Consider the following 20078-nt stretch of genomic DNA (forward strand, 5'->3'; position numbering starts at 1 on the left):
AGGGTAAGGGCGATGCCTAGATGACAGCAGTAGCGATGGTGGGGAGAGGTCATAGTCTGGCTGTATTTTGTAGAACAGAGAGGACTGCTGATGAATTCAATGTGCAGTTAGGGACAACTCTATAAAGTTTCTTTTTTTTTCCATTTTTTTTAATTACTCAAATGAATTTATCACATCTGTAGTTGTATAATGATCATAACAATCTGATTTCACAGGATTTCCATCCCATAGCCCAAGCACATCCCCTCACCCCCCAAATTGTCTCCTCTGGAGACCATAAGTTTTTCAATGTCTGTGAGTCAGCATCTGTTCTGCAAAGAAGTTCCGTCTGTCCTTTTTTCAGATTCCACATGTCAGTGAAAGCATTTGATGTTGGTGTCTCATTGTATGGCTGACTTCACTTAGCATGATAGTTTCTAGGTCCATCCATGTTGCAAAAAATGCTGGTATTTTGTTCTTTTTGATGGCTGAGTAATATTCCATTGTGTATATGTACCACCTCTTCTTGATCCACTCCTCTGTCGATGGACATTTGGGTTGTTTCCATGTCTTGGCTATTGTAAATAGTGCTGCAATGAACATCGGAGTACATGTGTCTTTGCGAGTCGTGGTTTTCTCTGGATAGATGCCCAGGAGTGGGATTGCTGGATCAAATGGGAGTTCTAGGTTTAGTTTTCTGAGGAATCTCTATCCTGTTTTCCACAGTGGTTGCACCAATTTACAATCCCACCAACAGTGTGCTAGGGCTCCTTTTTCTCCACACCCTCTCCAGCACTTACTGTTTGTAGACTTTTGGATGATGGCCATTCTGGCTGGTGTAAGGTGGTACCTCATCGTGGTTTTGATTTGCATCTCTCTAATAATGAGTGACGCTGAACATCTTTTCATGTGTTTTTTGGCCATCTGTATGTCTTCTTTGGAGAACTGTCTGTTTAGATCTTCTGCCCATTTTTGGATGGAGTTGTTTGTTTTTTTTTTTGTCTTTTTTTTTTGCTATTTCTTGGGCCGATCCCATGGCATATGGAGGTTCCCAGGCTAGGGGTCCAATCGGAGCTGAAGCCACCGGCCTATGCCAGAGCCACAGCAACTTGGGATCCGAGCCGAATTGCAACCTACACCACAGCTCACGGCAACGCCGGATCATTAACCCACTGAGCAAAGGCAGGGATCGAACCTGCAACCTCATGGTTCCTAGTCGGATTCGTTAACCACTGCGCCACGACGGGAACTCCTGTTTTTTTTTTGTATGGAGCTGCAGAAGTTGTTTATAAATTTTGGAGATTAATCCCTTGTCAGTCGATTCATTTGCAAAGATTTTTCTCCCGTTCTGTGGGTTGTCTTTTTGTGTTGTTTAGGGTTTCCTATGCTATGCAGAAATTTTGAAGTTTGAGTAGGTCCCATTTGTTTATTTTTCTTTTTATTGTCAATACTCTGATAGGTGGATCTGAGAAGATGTTGCTGTCGTTTATGTCAGAGAGTGTTTGGCCTATGTTTTCCTCTAGGAGTTTGTTAGTGTCTGGTCTTATATCTAGGTCTTTAATCCATTTGGAGTTTATTTTTGTGTATGGTGTTAGGGAGTGTTCTAATTTCATTCTTTTCCATGTGGCTGTCCAGTTTTCCCAGCACCACTTATTGAACAAGCTGTCCTTTCTCCATTGTATAGTCCTGCTTCCTTTGTCATAGATTAGTTGGCTGTAAGTGCACAGGTTTAATTCTGGGCTTTCTATCCTATTCCACTGATCTATATGTCTGTCTTTGTGCCAGTACCATGCAGTTTTGACGACCGTTGCTTTGTAGTATAGTCTGAAGTCTGGGAGCCTGATTCCTCCAGCTCCATTTTTCTTTTTCTCTATAAAGTTTCTGGCCTGAGAAACTGGAAGAATGGAGTTGCCATTAACCAAGATGGAGAAGATTATAGAAAGAGCAGATCTGGGGGGAGAATGTCAGCAGTTTGGTTTCAAACACACTGATTTTGAAATGCCTGTAAATTTTCCGAATGGAGAGGCTGAGTAGGAGTTGGGGATACTGGCATGAGTCTGGAGCTCAGGGGACCATTATAAATTGGTGCTGTAAGTAAGGAAGTCACATAGATCTTCACTGTCCAATGTGGTGGCCACTAGCTGCAGGTGGCAATTTAATTAAATGACATAAAAATTCAGTTTCTCAGTTGCTCTAGCCACATTTCAAGTCCTCAGTAGCCTGTATTCAATGGCTACTATATTGGACACTGCAGGTAGAGAACGTTTCCATCATCACAGAAGTTCTACTGGACAGCACTGATAGATGGAGTTTGATGTTACGGTCCTAGATGATTTTGTTATTTTATGGACCTAGAGAATTAGTGAGAGGGAAAAAAGGAGATTCAAAGTCTAAGCCATTTATATAAATGTTTAGAAGTAGACAAATTTGTGGTAATCTAGGGATAGTGGGCATTCCTTTTTTTTTTTTTTTTTTTTTCATCCTGAACTCAATTTGCCAAGTGGGTAGGGGGACAAAAGACATCCCAGGCACAGGGAAGAGTGCGGGTTAATAGAAGTATAAAATAGCCTGGTATGGTTGGGGAACTATAAGAAAGCTGGCATTTTTGGAGCAAGGCCATATTATTTTAGTATAGTTTTAAAAAAAGCCACCCACAACACAACTTCAAACCGCTTCTTTGCTTAAGCAATTTGGGACTGAGAATGTGGTGCTGAAGCTAATCAGTCCAGGTCTAATTGGAGGGCAGAATGAGAAGGGGAAAAAGAATTTTCCTTGTCATTTGTAAACTGTGAATGGGAATGGATGGAAGAATTAAATTTCGAGAAATGGATACTATTTTATGATAGGTACCACCTATTTTTTTTAATGATGAAAATTAAATGTGATATTGATTTTTGTTTTTGTTTTTTTTGGAAGATTTCCTCCATAAAGACCTAAGCTACTTAGCAGGGACTGGGTTTCTAGCTGGATTGGGGGCAAACTGAAAAAAAGTTGCTGTAGCTAATCAGCTATGGCTTTGATGAAATGTATTCATACACAGACAATTGCTAGGCCCCATCCTGGATGCCAGTCATTTCAGAACATGTTTTTTCAAGATGTCAGTTTGTTTTAATAGTAGGTTGTTATCCCCACACTACCATATTCTTGTTTTTCTTTTTGTTTTTTTGTTTGCAAAAAGCAATAACTTAAGCCACAGGGATAAAAAGCCCACAAAAATGCTTTTCACCAATTAAAAGAAACTCTTTCCATTTACATGTGTGTTTGAACTAGAATAACCTAAAATTAAAAAAAAAAAGATTTCATTAGAATAAAAAAACTTTGAAAAGTAGACTCTATTAGAATCTCACGTTGTCATCCTCTGCTCCTGCAGTTAAAGACCATGTCATTATTTCCATTATACTTACCTCCTAATTTTCAGGGCTTATTAGCCCGGCTGTAAAAACTTGTTCCAGTTGAAATTTGGCAAGCTGACAAGGCTGCGTGCCAGAAGTAATTTACTATCCAGTGTGGTTTGCAAAGTAAAAGAAGCTATATATAATAGAAAGAGAAATGAAAAGTTCCTGGTTCCAAATATTTTAATGTGTGTCACCTCAAACTTCTCAGCTTTTGTTATTAGCAATGTGAGATAACATGAAAGTTTTGAAAAGTACAGATGCTTTGCATTCGCATCAAATTGAAGGGTCTGATGTTCTTGGGCATCAAATACCAGACTATGTCTATCACTTCTGCCCAGACTTTGAAGTCTATCAGGGCTCTCTGTATGGGAGAAGAAGCCAGGGGACTTTGAACAAGGTAGGGGGATGGGATTCCAGGTGTCTCACCTCTCAATATCACTGAAATAAGGTATTTCCCTCTACCTGATGATAATAATAAAAATGAAAAACTAGAACATTTCTTTTCTGCTGTTGGTGAACTTAATCTTCAGATTTGTCAATGACTATTCTAAGGGAAAATTTCACGTTTACTTTGAAGTTTACTTTTTTTTTTTGGTCTTTTTGCCATTTTTTGGGCTGCTCCCGCAGCATATGGAGGTTCCCAGGCTAGGGGTCGAATTGGAGCCATAGCCACCGGCCTACACCAGAGCCACAGCAACTCGGGATCTGAGCCACATCTGCAACCTACACCACAGCTCATGGCAACGCTGGATCCTTAACCCACTGAGCAAGGCCAGGGATCAAACCCGAAACCTCATGTTCCTAGTTGGATTCCTTAACCACTGAGCCACGACTGGAACTCCCTGAAGTTTACATTTAAGTACTTTGAAGGTCATAAGAGAAATTTTAATTTGATTTGCAAACATCTGGCTACACTTCATGTGTCAAACTCCTTCAAAGATTATGTTGAGTCCCTAACTGAGACCTTTCTTGACTATTTTCCAAGCTGGTTCATGAGCATTTCAATGGGGCCAACATGGAGTGAGCAGGGATCTTTTTGGGGTTAATCTTTCTTGACAAGCAAGAAAAAGATCACAATAATTTTTATTCAAGAAAATACTAATATATCGTGGGCTAGAATGCAAAAGAATTTTTTTTCTTTTTAGTGCCATACCTGCAGCATATGGAGTTTCCCTGGGCTAGGGGGTGAATTGGAGCTGCAGCTACAGGCCTACACCACAGCCACAGCTGTGCCAGATACAAGCTGCATTTGCCACCTACATCTCAGCTTGAGGCAATGCCAGATCCTTAACCCACTGAGCAAGGCCAGGGATTGAACCTGCATCCTCAGGAACACTGTGTTGGGTTCTTAACCCAGTGAGCCACAACAGGAACTCTTAGAATGCAAAATTTGAATGAACAATTTTGGAGAGGGAGAAGGCTTTGGTTTTTAGTGTTTTGATATTTTAACCCTGCCACACATATAAAAATAATAACTGAAGCTCTTGAAGAGAATGGTATCCTTAAAAAGAGGGACTGCTCAATTAATTCTTTCTTTAAAAGTATAACTTTCATAAAGTGCATGAATCTTTTTTTTTCTCTTTTTTTTCTTTCTTTTTTTCTTTTTTTTTTTTGTCCTTTTGCCTTTTCTAGGGCTGCATCTGCGGCATATGGAGGTTCCCAGGCTAGGGGTCTAATCAGAGCTGTAGCTCGCTGGCCTATGCCAGAGCCACAGCAACGCAGGATCTGAACCATGTCTGTGACCCACACCACAGCTCATGGCAACGCTGGATCCTTAACCCACTGAGCAAGGCCAGGGATCGAAACTGCAACCTCGTGGTTCCTAGTCAGATTCGTTAACCTCTGCACCACGATGGGAACTCCAAGTGCATGAATCTTAAGTGTATACCTCAATGGATGGATTTTTATATATGGGCACATCCATATAACGACCACCAGATCAACTATAGGAATTTCCAGCACCCAAATGGCTTCCACATGCAGCCTCCCAGTCTACCTACTAATCTGACATCTATGGTGACTTTAAAGATCAGATAAAGGACTAAAAGGAGTTCATTGGTGGCTTAATGGTTAAGGATCCAGTGTTGTTAACTGCTGTGGTTCGCATTACTGCTTTGGCTGCCCTGGGAACTTCCTCATGCTGTGGGCATAGCCAATAACATAACTTAACTTGACATAACATAAAATACTAAAAGACATGTCACTCTTTCTGAGATATACCTTAGAACTCCAGGCTCAGGAGCACTTTTTCTCAGGCATTTAGGTTCCTTAATTAGAAGCTGTGCTCAGCTAAGGATTCTGAGACCCAGTGGGCATTATTCAAACACAGTTTCTCCTGCTGTATTGGACTTTCTCTAATAGGTGCTTTTTTCCTCTTCAAGAGCTCCTTCTTAGGTTGATATTTTGAAGTATTTGTGATAGGAGTAGGTGAGTTAATACATCAAAAACTCAGAACAATGCACATAGTAGCTGGGCACATAAGTCCTGGAGAAGTTCTCTTGTGGTGCAGTGGATTAAGGATCTGGCATTGTCACTGCAACAGCTTGGGTCACTGCTGTGATTTGGGTTTGATCCCTGAACTGGGAACTTCCATGTGCTGTGGGTACAGCCAAAAAAAAAAAAAAAAGTCCTAAGAGTTCCTGTTGTGGCTCAGTAGTTTAGGTTTAATCCCTAGCCTTGCTCAGTGAGTTAAGGATCATGAGCTGTGGCATAGGTCACAGACAAGGCTCAGATCTGGCGCTGCTGTGGCGTAGGCTGGCAGCTACAGCTCCAATTTGACCCCTAGCCTGGGAACGTCCATACACCACAGGTGCAGTCCTAAAGAGAAAAAAACAACCCACCCCAAACTGCCACCAAGTCCTAGATAAGTGATTGCTATTATTTTGAGATGCAGAAGAGACAAAAGAAGGCTTTGCTGGAGTTCCCGTCATGGAGCAGTGGTTAACGAATCTGACTAGGAACCATGAGGTTGCGGGTTCGGTCCCTGCCCTTGCTCAGTGGGTTAACGATCCGGCGTTGCCGTGAGCTGTGGTGTAGGTCGCAGACAAGGCTTGGATCTGGTGTTGCTGTGGCTCTGGCGTAGGCCGGCGGCTGTAGCTCTGATTAGACCCCTAGCTCAGGAACCTCCATATGCCGAGGGTGTGGCCCTAAAAAGCAAACAAAAACAAAAACAAACAAAAATACTCTCTAACTCTCTAGTGGCATCCCCGACTTACTCTTAACACAGGCCCCAGAGATTTTCCTATTACAAAGAAATTCCACCTTTGTTTTACATCCATGACTTCCTCCTACTTCCTTCATGTCCTACAGCTGAAGGAATCAAGAATCAACCAACCTTTGCCTCAATTCTGAGACCAGTGCCCTAAAATGTAAAAAAAATAGAAAGGAAAGGCACAAGGGTGGAACATGGTTAATTGCTAAGCCTATATTCCCATTTCATAAATCATACAGAGGATCAAGGTACTAATGCCAATGTTGAAATAAACAGGTCTAGCGAGAACTCCTGCTTTGGTTTTTAGTCATCTTCCATAACTTAAAAAGAACTGAGCCATATAGTTAGATTTCTTAGTTTTAGTAATTACACCAACAACGCCATTTTCAAGCTCAGTTGCCTGACGGTTCTTTTAGAAATGCTTAGTTGTTTGGGCAAAGGTTTAAAGAGGGTCTTTATCTAATTCTTTTTTTTTTTAATGACCACACCCCATGGCCTATCAAAGTTCCTTGGTCAGGGATTGAATCTGAGCTACAGCTGGCACTCCAGCCACAGCTGTGGCAATGCAGGCTCCTTTAAGCTGGTGGGGATACATCCGCACCCAGCAGCTGCAGTTGGATTCTTAACCCACTGCTGCAGCAGGAACTCCTTATTGATTTGATTTTTACTTGGGTAACTTCCAAATTTTTCAATACCAAGAATCTCTCTTCTACCTTTTTTTTTGTTTTTTTTTTTTTGGTCTTTTGTCTTTTTAGGCCACACCCGCAGCATATGGAGGTTCCCAGGCTAGGGGTCTAATTGGAGCTGTTGCCTCTGGCCTACACCAGAGCCACAGCAATGCCGGATCTGTGCTACCTACACCACAGCTCACGGCAACGCTGGATCCTTGACCAACTGAGTGAGGATTCACTAGTCGGATTCATTTCCACTGCTCAATGACAGGAACTCCCAAGAATCTCTCTCCTAAAAAAAGTATACATGGGTATATATATGTACATATACATATGTGTGTATATGTATATCTGATTGGCCACTCAGGTCCATGTTCTGAAAGATCTCAGCTACAAAACCAGTATAGTTATTTAAATAATAAAAGTGTTTAAGCATTAAAAAGTAATCAGAGGCGTTCCCGCCGTGGCACAGCGGAAGTGAATCTGACTAGGAACCATGAGGCCGCAGGTTTGATCCCTGGCCTGGCTCAGTTTAGGATCCGGTGTTGCCGTTAGCTGTGGTGTAGGTCGCAGACGCAGCTCGGATCTGACGGATCTGGCGTTGTTGTGCCTCTGGCATAGGCCGGCGGCTGCAGCTCCGATTGGACCCCTAGCCTGGGAACCTCCACATGCCCTGGGTGTGGCCCTAAAAGGACAAAAAGGACAAAAAAAAAAAAAAGTCAGATTTTAATTGGCACGTGAAAAACCAGTATTATCACACTGATTTACTGAATCTAGCCGAAAGCAAAGACATAGTGTTTGGGATAGCCTGATTCATTTTAGCTCTCCTTACAATTTTCATTACGACTCTTTGAGATTTTTACCAGAATTTTACAATATCCTTTATCCTTCCCCCTTGGTTTGTTTGTATTTTGGTTCTTGTTGGAAAGCAGAATAAAAGGACCAATATCTTGCAAAAAACGTATTTCATGTCTCTAGACCCCGAGGTGTTGTTTGCGATCCCTGCCCAAGTCTGTCCTCTTGCATATCTAGCCCCATCCTCGCCCAGTCCCTCAAGCCGGGGCGGGGTGCCTCACTGCAACCTCATCGTCAGCCACCAGGAGGAGAGAGCGGCCCCAGGAACCCAGGGACCCAGTCCTTTGGTGGAGGCGGCGGAAGCGGAAAAGGCGGGACCTAGGGCGCACGTTACGACCTCACGTGCGAGCGTTAAAACCGAGTCTCCGGAATAGAAAGGTGGATGTTTCCTGAGCGTGTTGGCTGTGAGCGGGTCCCCTGTGGGTTGTAGAATTCCGACCTCATGGCGGAGATAATTCAGGAACGCATAGAGGATCGACTCCCCGAATTGGAGCAGCTGGAGCGCATTGGACTGTTCAGTCGTGCGGAGATTAAGTGAGAGCCGAGGAAGAGAAGAACTGGGGCGGGCAGCGGGGAGGCTGGGGCGTGTGTGTGGCGGCGGGCAGGGATGCGGGAGCACTTGGGTGGTGTTTATTTTTCCTAATGTGGCAGAAACACATTTCCGGTATTTGATGATACCCAGAATTAATTTCTCATTCATTGCGTGATGATCGGACTATTTACACCCCTCCCCCCCAACAAACTGACAGCTCTTGGAGCCAGGTCTTGGAGCTTTAAAGGTGATAGACAACCAGGATCTCTGCCCGGCGGGAGCTTACGGCCCTCTGTGTGATGCGGGACACTGATATGTGAAACGTTTTGGTTATAGTGCTGTATTGTAAGTGTAGGTGCTGGTTGTAGTAGTGTCCTGCCCAAGAGGTGCGAACAGTGCCGAGGGAACCCGGGAGGAGTAGATAAATCTAAAGACTTGAAGATGGGGTCCATGTAATTCAGCTTCGTTGAATATAGTTGTCATTCATTAATTTGTTAAAATTAATAGTTTTTAATGGTTTCCTGCGACTATTTCTTTGTTTTACAATGACTGCGAATGTAGTACTGTGACTATGGGAACCTTAAAGTTAAACATTTGTTAAAGAAACACAACATATTGTGGACTCTTTATTAATTGCTCAGTAAATATTGTTACCATTAATTTGAGATGATTATTGGTCATGCAAATCTTGATTTAAATCCTCCTGATATACACATATTGTTCATTCCTTAATTAGATACAGTGAATCTCCTCTCAATAGCCCTTTGCTGTAATGATATAGGTAGAGACAACCTGGGTCTTGTTTTTTTTCCTTTAAATGTTGAAAATTCAGAAGTAAGCAGAGTTTAGGAAAGAAATTTGATTATTATTGAAATTCAAGTGGCCTGAATTTGGAGGAAAAGAAATCTTCACTAATACCACATAAAGTACCACTAATATCATTTACTTTGCTGGTGGGCATGTCAGTGGTCCTGGCAATCAATTGAGATTTTCATGAAAGGTTAAAATACATCCTGGATGCTCTTAAGAACACAGAAGTCCTGAAACTAATGTGATATTGTAAATCAACTATATATATATATTTTTTTGTCTTTTTTTTGCTTTTTCTGGGGCTGCTCCCATGGCATATGGAGGTTCCCAGACTAGGGGTCGAATCGGAGCGGTAGCTGCCAGCCTACACCAGAGTCACGGCAATGCGGGATCTGAGCCAGGTCTGCAACCTACACCACAGTTCACGGCAACGCTGGATCTTTAACCCACTGAGCAAGGCCAGGGATCGAACCTGCAACCTCATGGTTCCTGGTTGGATTTGTTAACCACTGTGCCACGATGGGAACTCCAATCAACTATATTTTGATGATTATAATAAAAACATGGAAGTAATCATGTAAGAGAATATGTCCTTGCTTATTAAAGGTAATTACTTGGGAGTTACATGTTTTGGTAGATACATGTTTAAAATATATTAAAAATGAACTTTAAAAATGCCAAAGTTATTTATCTTCTGCTCATTTCAAGTGTTACATTTTAAATGGCTTTCTCCTCAGGGCTATCATTAAGAAGGCTTCAGATCTAGAATATAAAATACAGCGAAGAACTCTTTTTAAGGAAGACTTTATCAATTATGTCCAAGTAAGTGAATAATAGCACTTTTTAATTCCTTCACAAATTTAAAATTGGTCATAGAATGGTGAGCTTGATGTCAGTTTTCTACAAAATTCTAGAATAGATGATTAGACAGGTAATTTTTGAATAGGATTAGAGCTAATTTTGGAATAGTGTTCTATCAAGGCTTTGGTCCTTGGTAAATTGAATTTTTTTTCCTCTTCTATTAGAGACTGCCAGTGGTACAGAGTATGTAGATTTCAGCAAGAAATTTGATTATGTCTTGTGGGGAAAAGTAAAGGAGAGTGAGTTTGAGAGTAGTTGGTTGGAAAGTTAATACTTCTGTGCCTGTAGTCTGTCACTTTAGAAAGAGGCATGTCATTCTTTAGTCCTATAAATGAATGGAAGATTTAAGTGCAGATAAAATATACATTAGATCAGTTTTCAGGTGGGAGAGAATAACTAATATGTTGGATAATAAAATCAGGATTCAGAAAGATGTTACAAGTCTTCTACTTTAACAGTAATAAGTATCATAAGACTAAAGGTTCTGAGAATAGGTTAAAAGCAAAACAAGGGATTTCCTGATGTGGTGCAGTGGATTAATGATCCAGCTTGTCTCTGTGAAGGCACCACTTTGATCCCTGGTCCAGCTCAGTGGGTTAAGGATCCAGTGTTGCGGCAGCTGTGGTTTAGGTCACAGTTTCATCTCACATTTCCATATGCCTTGGCTGTAGCTGAAAAAGAAAACAAGCAGACAACCAGCTGAATAAATGGTGTGTGATACCTAGCTAAGAATCTTATATTTGAGGAGTTCCCGTCATGGCACAGCAGAAAAGAATCTGACTAGGAAACATGAGTTTGTGGGTTCGATCCCTGACCTTGCTCAGTGGGTTAAGGATCTGGTGTTGCCAGATGCAGCTTGGATCTGGCGTAGCTGTGGTGTATGCCTGCGGCTACAACTCCAATTGGACCCTTAGCCTGGGAACCTCCGCATATTGCAAGTGCGGCCCTAAAAAGACAAAAAAAAAAAAAAGAATTTTGTATTCGAAAGTGGTCCTGGAGTTCCCTTGTAGCTCAGCAAGTTAAGGGCTCAGTGTTGTCACTGCAGTGGCTCTGGTTACTACAGAGGCGTGGGTTCAATTCCTGGTCAAGGAACTTCCATGTGCCAAGGGTGCAGCCAAAAACTAACTTAAAAATAAATCCCCAGAAAGTGGTCCTAAGGCTCATAGTAGATGGTGTAACTCCAAAATGAGTCAAGAAGTAAATTATGGGAGTTCCTGTCACGGCGCAGCAGAAACAAACCCGACTAGGAACCATGAGGTTGCGGGTTCGATCCCTGGCCTCACTCATTGGGTTAAGGATCCGGTGTTGCCGTAAGCTGTGGTGTGGGTTGCAGACTGGCTCAGATCTCTTTTTTGGTGTGGCTGTGGTGTAGGCTGGCAGCTGTAGCTCCAATTCGATCCCTAGCCTGAGAACTTCCGTATGCCGTGGGTGGGCCCTAAAAAGCAAAAATATAATCTAAGTGATTACATTAATGAAAGTAGAAAAAGTGGAACGTCAGGCAGGTTAGACTGAGGAGAGAACATTGTAAACAATGAGCCCTCAAAAGATGTTGGTTTGAAAAAAAGTGTTTTGTACTTAGAATGTCTTGAGCATTGTGTTAAGCTCAAGATGACATTTTAAGGACTTAGAGAGGTTGGTTGGAAGACAGCTAGAATGCAAACCTTGTACTAGGAGGAATCATTGAAGGAAGTAGAGATGTTTAAGGAGATTTAAGTGGCAAATACTTCACTCTGGACATATTTGAAAAACTGCGTGTGGGTTAGGTTGATTTGTTTCATTTTAGAGAGCATAGCTGACATAAGTAGATTAAAAAATCCTCCTACACACACTCTCTTACCTGTATGTACCCCCTGCCTGAACACAACCGTATGAACTTGCTATGAAATGTAAGTGGGATTTTATAATTGATGGATTGATTGATTGTTTGCACTTGCAGCATGTGGAAGTTCCCTGGCCAGTGATTGAGTTTGAACCTGAGAGGCAACATCAGAGCCTTAACCTACTACACTGGGGTGGGGATTGAACCCAATCTGTCACAGAGGCAATACTGGAGTCTTTTTTTTTTTTTTTTTGCTTTTTGGGGCCTCACTTTTGGTATACGAAAGTTCCCAGGCTAGGGGTTGAATTGGAGCTACAGCTGCTGGCCTATGCCTCAGCCATAGCAATGCCAGATCCCCAACCCACTGAGTGAGGCCAGGGATCAAACCCACATCCTCATGGATACTAGTTGGGTTCGTTTCTACTAAGCCACAGTGCGAGCTCCCCAACACTGGATCCTTAACCTGCTGTGCCACAGTTGGAATGCCTTAGTGCTCCTTTAGAGAGGAGAGGAAGGAGAGCCAGTTGGGTACCCTGTTTCAGGTAGTACGGCCCTGTTTATTTCCTTTATTTGCTGGTGGGTCAGCTAGCATTTTTGAATGGTTAGTAAAAGTTTCAACAAGTTCTGCAGACTAGGAAGTTAGATTGATGTTGTAAATCTTGTAAGGTTTTAGTAATATGCTTTCCTTGTAACTAAAGTGTTTATATACTTGCTAATCTATGTATTTGTGAGTTTTGCAGATGTAAGGTGCATTTTTAGTGAATGCTAGACATTTACTGAAAATTAGGCCTCTTTTTTTGGTTTTTCCTCTTTTTGTCTTTTGGGGCTACAGCCACGGCACATAGAGGTGCCCAGGCTAGGGATCCAATTGGACCTGTAGCTGCCGGCCTACACCAGAGCCACAGCAATGCTGGATCTGAGCTGAGTCTGTGACCTACACCGCAGCTCATGGCAATGCCAGACCCTTAACCCACTGAGTGAGGCCAGGGATTGAACCTGCATCCTCATGGATGCCAGTCAGGTTCACTAACCGCTGAGCCATGATGGGAACTCTAAAAATTAGGCTTTTTTTTTTTGGTCTTTTTACCTTTTCTAGGGCAGCTCCCGTGTCACATGGAGGTTCCCAAACTACGGGTCTAATCAGAGCTGTAGACGCTACGCCAGAGCCACAGCAACTCGGGATCCGAGCCGAGTCTGCAACCTACACCACAGCTCATGGCAACGCCAGATCCTTAACCCACTGAGCAAGGCCAGGGATTGAACCTGCAACCTCATGGTTCCTAGTTGTATTCGTTAACCACTGAGCCATGACGGGAACTCCCCAAAATTAGGCTTTTTGGTAACATTATCTTGTTTTATATTATTGATTTTTATTTACTTTGTGATTTTTAATGAATGGATTTCCTCTATATAAAAGGTTGTAATTTTTCTTTTCTCTTTTTCTGTGTTTTTCTTTCATAGTATGAAATTAATCTCTTGGAGCTGATCCAGAGAAGAAGAGCTGTAAGTAGATGATATTCTGAAAGTTGAAAAAAATGTGGAATTAAGTCGTATGACTGTCTGGCTAGAACTTGGCTTTGGGAGGTAGTTGGCATTAATAATTGTGTCATGATACACTCAGTGATGTTTGTAATTGTTTGCTTTATCAGTTCTGTTTAAAGATAAAGTGGGAATGCTGCTTTGGATAAATGTGATTAAACTGAGGCTTCTTTTTTTTTTTTTTTCTTGTCCCCTTTATAGCGCATTGGGTATTCATTTAAGAAGGATGAGATTGAGAATTCTATCGTACACCGGGTACAAGGTGTCTTCCGGCGTGCGTCAGCCAAGTGGAAGGTGAGTGATCAGAGTGTCCTCAGGTGTAAGGAGTGTGAAGCTTTGTATTATACATGTTATGACTCCAGTATTCAAATGTGTCATTTTGGAATCTTGGGTATCTCAGGATTTATTCTAATGATAATATCATTACTTGAAACCACTTAGCAAACCATTAAGAAAAATGATTTCATTACCTTAGAGTTAGTCTGTGAGAACAATGCAGAAAACAGTGGATTTGATACATATTTAAGGATCAGAAAGTAGTCTTGGGCTTTGTTTGGATACGTCTCTAAGTATCCCAAAGACTTGGAGGTGGAAGATGAGGTTAGAGTTGGGGCAGCCTCATTAACTTGGTTTTCTTCAAGTTTGGTTTTGGGACTGGGATGAATTATGTGAAAAGTACTTTGGATTCTTGGAAGTGAGAAATTTTAGTTTGCTACTCCTGATTGAGACCATCTAAAAAATGCATTGAGCAAATTGGTGAGACCACAGATTTTGTCTTAGAGCATGGTAGGCGGGAGTGGGAGCTCAGAATGAGTTAGCTCGGTTAAGAGATCTAAGGCCTTGGTGAGAACAGCCTCATAGTCTGAGGGATGTCGTATGACACATTGGATTTTCTGAAATCTGCCTCCATTTCTAACAAAATTAATGCAAAGGTGTCTAAATTCCGGCAACTTACTGCATTGCTTTCCTTGCAGGATGATGTTCAACTCTGGCTGTCATACGTAGTCTTCTGTAAGAAGTGGGTGAGTATTGGGCAGCCCTGTCTTGGTCCCTCTTTCTTTTGGCTTGTCTGCCTTTGAAACCTCATACTTGACAATTGAACTCCACGTTTTCTCCAAAGGTGTAGGGTTAATAAATGCACAAAGAACACAAGGAGGTTTGAACTTTATGTCAGTAACATTAGTGTAGCCGAATGGCTCTCTAAGTGGCTTTTACATCGGTTGAAAAGAACATGGTCTTTCGGTGTGTTTGTTCAGTCAAGTTGGAAAGGTTTTTTAGATATTAAACTGTTTGTGTATACTGGCTTGGTAGAAGAAAACTAGGAGTGAGTGTGTATTTGTTTATATGTCTCTAGTAATAGCAGATCTTACCTCACTGGATTTTACAGTTGGTGAGGGTATGGTACAGATCCCTTAGAGATTAATAGCAATGACTTTGTTGTGCAGGAAGTAGAATTTTTTTCTCCTTTTTTTTTACAGGCTACCAAAGCTCAACTTAGCAAGGTATTCTCTGCCATGTTGGCCATTCATTCAAACAAGCCAGGTAATGGTGAAATCTTTGTCAGTTCTTTTTCTACCTTTTTTGTAGGCTCAAGCCACTTTGGAATTTATTTTGCTTCATAAACCTAAGAGAAGTAGTTTGAGAACTGGAGCGTAGGCACTTGGCCTCAGCAGTTTTTATTTCGAAATAGCTGCCACCTAGTTCATGCCTGCCATGTACTAGTTACTGTGCCAGGTACTGCATCTGTGGACCAGAAGGATGGCGTTTCTTAGTTGATGGTGAAAGAAACTCTTTGGTACTTTGAGGGGCATTCTGTTTGGAGGCAGTCAAATCTGAGGATTTCTGAAACTTAAAGAGGAAATTTATTAATATTTTACAAGATTGCAAAATATTACAGATTTTACAGAAGCGATTGGCACAGAGTAGGTACTTGTTCTGTAAGAGAAAGACTTCTTGTGGAGATACTGAATGAATGGTATGTTATTAAATTTATAGTGGAGGTGCCTTAGTGTCTGTTCTCAGGTATTAGGTCTACACTACACAAGACTTAAAATCGGCTGCATTTGGCACCAGTTAATTCTGAAAGATGGAGCAAGAAAGCATTACATATGTTTCCTCAGCAGAGTACTCTCAGCCGTTCAGAGGCTTGGCTCAGATGGGAGGGCATGAGATCATGGGAGTGAGCAGAGGAGCTTCTCTGGCTTCAAAGACCTCTGGATGGGGGTAACCTCCAGATATTGTGTCTGTGGGCTGTGCTGTTTCAGGAGTCAAAGCCCAGAGCAGTGTCTCTACATTCATAGCCCTTCTAGTCCAGACATGGTTACCAACTATGGTCATTTTTACCAAAAATGATCTTGCCTGGCAATAGCTGGCCTTTATGAAATTTCTAGGGAAATAGCCACAGGAGTTCCTGTTGTGGCGCAGTGGTTAACAAATCCCACTAGGAAAGCATGAGGTTTCGGGTTCGATCGCTGGCCTCACTCAGTGGGTTAAGGATCCAGCATTGCTGTGAGCTGTGGTGTAGGTCGCAGACGCAGCTTGGATCCTGCGTTGCTGTGGCTCTGGTATAGACCGACGGCTACAGCTCCGATTAGACCCCTAGCCTGGGAACCTCCATATGCCACAGGAGTGGCTCAAGAAAAGGCAAAAAGACAAAAAAAAAAAAAAAGAAATAGTCACAATGTTAACTCAAGATTGTGTCTCATGTAGAAGGATGAAGGTTTTTGTTTTAAAAGACTTTATTCTCTGTACATCCAAACAAATTTACTTTTTTTTAAAATGATTTTTATTTTTTCCATTATTGCTGATTTGCAGTGGTTCTGTCAATTTCTCCTGTACAGCAAAGTGACCCAGTCATGCATATATAATATATTCTTTTTCTCACATTATCCTCCATCATGCTCCATCACAAGTGACCGAATATAGTTCCCAGTGCTATACAGCAGGCTCTCATTGCTTTTCCACTCCAAATGCAATAGTTTGCATCTGTTAACCCCCAGACTCCCAATCCATCCCACTTTTACTTTTAGGGAGTTCCCGTCGTGGCGTAGTGGTTAACGAACCCGACTAGGAACCATGAGGTTGTGGGTTTGATCCCTGGCCTTACTCAGTGGGTTAACGATCTGGCGTTGCCGTGAGCTGTGGTGTAGGTTGCAGACGCGGCTCGGATCCAGCGTTGCTGTGGCTCTGGCGTAGGCTGGTGGCTACAGCTCCGATTGGACCCCTAGCCTGGGAACCTCCACATGCTGTGAGAGCGGCCCAAGAAAATGGCAAAAAGACAAAAATAAAATAAAATAAAAAAAGAAATTGCAAAAAAAAAAGTTTACTTTTAAAATTATGAGTCATTTGAAAAAAAGTATCAACTACTTTAAATACAGAGAAAAGAACAAAATAATTTTATTTCATTGACCAAGATTCAATTTTTTTCCAGCATTTTGACAATTTTAAGATTTGTATGTGAGTTAACAGTGGTGAGGTCCTTAGATCTGATGAAATAGAGTAACAGGCATATAAGAACCCACGGGTGTAAACATTTACCTGTTTGTTCAAAATACTCTTTATGATTTTAGATGAAGCAACAGTACTTTATGGATAGCCATTAGAAAGTCCCTCTCTCCATCCCTCTCCTCTTTTGGTAAGATTTAAAAAAAGATCTTTGGGAGTTCCCATCATGGCGCAGTGGTTAATGAATCCGACTAGGAACCATGATGTTGCAGGTTCGGTCCCTGCCCTTGCTCAGTGGGTTAACGATCTGGCGTTGCCGTGGGCTGCGGTGTAGGTTGCAGACGTGGCTCGGATCCAGCATTGCTGCGGCTCTGATTCAACCCCTAGCCTGGGAACCTCCATATGCCACAGGAGCGGCCCAAGAAATGGCAAAAAAGACAAAAAAAAAAAAAAGATCTTTGAAGGAGTTCCTTTCATGGCTCAGTGGTTAATGAACCTGACTAGGATCCATGAGGTTGCAGGTTCGATCCCTGGCCTCGCTCAGTGGGTTAAGGATCCGGCATTGCCATGAGCTGTGGTATAGGTCGCAGATGCGGCTCGGATCTCATGTTGCTGTGGTTGTGGCTGTGGCTGTGTCGTAGGCTGGCAGCTACAGCTCCGATTCGACCCCTAGCCTGGGAACCTCCACATGCCGCGCGGGTGTGGCCCTAGAAAAGGCAAAAAAGACAACCAACCCCCCCCCCAAAAAAAAATTGGAGCATTGGTGAGTTCCTATTGTGGCTCAGTGGGTTAAGAACCTAACTAGTAACCATGGGGATGCAGGTTCGATCCCTGGCCTCACTCATTGGGTGAAGGATCTGGCATTGCTGTGAGCTGTGGTATAGGTTGCAGCTGCAGCTCCAATTTCACCTCTAGCCTGGGAGTTCCATATGCCGAAGGTGGGCCCTAAAAAAGCAAAAAAAAATTGGAGCATTGGTCTTTTCTTACTTGTCCTGATTACTTTACTGAAATGAAGTCTGACATTTTTCACTTACAGCTCTGTGGATTATGGCGGCCAAATGGGAAATGGAAGATCGCCTGTCTTCAGAAAGTGCAAGACAGCTGTTTCTTCGAGCTCTGCGCTTTCATCCGGAGTGCCCAAAACTTTATCAAGAAGTGAGTGTGTGTGCACATAGGCTGAGCGTGATGTCTCATGTGGTCCTCTGGAGACATGTATTCTCTGTTATGTTAAAGAAGACTTCTCTTTAGGCTAGGGATAATAGGGGAGCTGATGGGCAAAGGGGGTCGGGAGGGTGCTTCTTGGCCAGTGGTAGATGTCGACTTTGTTCATCTTCCAGGAGGTTAACGAGAGGTTGGAACTCCTACTTGCCGTTTGTGGTGGGGATGGATAGAGAACTGGACCCTGCCTTCTTTTAGCTGAGGGCCAGGGTTCAGCCATCTTTATATCTTTGTAAATATGTATGTATGTATATATTCATTTATTTATTTTCCCTTCCCCACCCCTCCCCCCTTCCCTCCACTCCTTTTTCTTTCCTTTTGCGTCGTCGTCGTCTTTTTTTTTTTGTCTTTTTGCGTTTTCTAGGGCTGCACCCAGGGCATATGGAGGTTCCTAGGCTAGGGGTTAAATCTGCTGTAGCCACTAACCTATGCCACAGCTCACGGCAACGCTGGATCCTTAACCCACTGAGCGAAGCCAGGGATCGAACCCGCAACCTCATGGTTCCTAGTTGGATTCATTTCCACTGCACCACTGCGGGAACTCCTCATCTATTCTTTTTCAGTCCAGTTACTTTCTGTCGTTCAGATTGGGTAATTCCTGTTATTCAGTCTTCAAGTTCACTGATTTAAAATTCTTGTCAGATGATGCCAGCATCTGTGCCATCTTAGTGTTGGTGTCTCTTGATTGTCAGGTTGAGATTTTCTTGGTCTGACAAGTGAATTTCCATCAAATTATAGACGTTTTTGGCTATTTCATGAGACTCTGGATGTTATAAATCTTCTGTTAGTAGATCAGTTCTGATGCTGGTTTGCTTCTTTACTGTTGGGTGGGGTTAGAAGGTGTTTCCCCATTGGCCTTTGGTAATTCTTTTGACATATATGGATGAAGTTATAAATAAAATCACTTGTGTAAACCTTCAAGGTGACAAGCTTCTGTACTTCTCAGCTGGATTAAGGACTTTATAACATGTTTGTTACTTCTCTTCACCAACTTAGGGCTAGACTGTGGTTTGTTTAGCTGTGAAGGGATGGCCTAATGCTATAGCATTTTTAAGGTTTTTGATTCATGTCTTCAAATTGCTTGTCATAAGAGCATAAAATAATACCCACACCTTGTCACCATCGGCTGGTTTCATAAGAAGTAAAATATAACACTCCTCTCAAACTTCCCCAGATGGGATACTTAAAAATGGCACCTTATATGTTCCTAATTAAAAAAAAATTGTCTCCAAAGATTTTCTGTTCATTATTTCTCTTCTATGTAGTACTTTAGGATGGAACTGATGCATGCTGAGAAATTGAGGAAAGAAAAGCAAGAATTTGAAAAAGCCAAGATGGATGTGGTAAGATCCCAATGTGTTGTTACTTGTTAACAATATATAGTGTTTTACCTGCTTAGGAGTCAAAAAAAAATCTTAAGAGTGCATTCTCTCTGGTTTTTTTTTTTTTTTTTTGGGCTGCACCCGTAGCATATGGAAATTCCTAGGCTCGGGGTTGAATTGGAGCTACAGCTGCTGGCCATAGCCACAGCCTCAGCCACAGCCTGCCAGATCTGAGCCATGTCTGTGACCTACACCACAGCTCACAGCAACACTGGATCCTTAACCCACTGAGTGAGGCCTGGGATCAAACCTATGTCCTCATGGATACTAGTTGGTTTCATTACTGCTGAGCCACAACGAAACTCCTAGAATATATTTTTCTTTCCAATTTAATATTTTAAAACTTTTAGATGAGTCTAGCA

At 42.2% G+C, this 20078-nt stretch overlaps 1 protein-coding gene across 1 annotated transcript in view; it reads left to right on the forward strand.

The window, feature by feature from the left end:
* Window positions 1-8421: 8421 nt before the first annotated feature.
* Window positions 8422-20078, forward strand: part of UTP6 (UTP6 small subunit processome component) — a 28208-nt gene continuing 16551 nt past the window's right edge. The window contains exons 1-8 of the mRNA XM_047758030.1: window positions 8422-8645; window positions 10191-10275; window positions 13595-13636; window positions 13874-13966; window positions 14647-14694; window positions 15151-15214; window positions 18153-18271; window positions 19600-19677. Coding sequence (XP_047613986.1) covers window positions 8554-8645; window positions 10191-10275; window positions 13595-13636; window positions 13874-13966; window positions 14647-14694; window positions 15151-15214; window positions 18153-18271; window positions 19600-19677 — 621 coding nt within the window. The 5' untranslated portion in view covers window positions 8422-8553. The remainder of the gene's footprint in view (window positions 8646-10190; window positions 10276-13594; window positions 13637-13873; window positions 13967-14646; window positions 14695-15150; window positions 15215-18152; window positions 18272-19599; window positions 19678-20078) is intronic.

This window comes from Phacochoerus africanus, chromosome 14, assembly GCF_016906955.1.
Source record: "Phacochoerus africanus isolate WHEZ1 chromosome 14, ROS_Pafr_v1, whole genome shotgun sequence".
In the NCBI taxonomy this organism is placed as follows: Eukaryota; Metazoa; Chordata; class Mammalia; order Artiodactyla; family Suidae; genus Phacochoerus; species Phacochoerus africanus.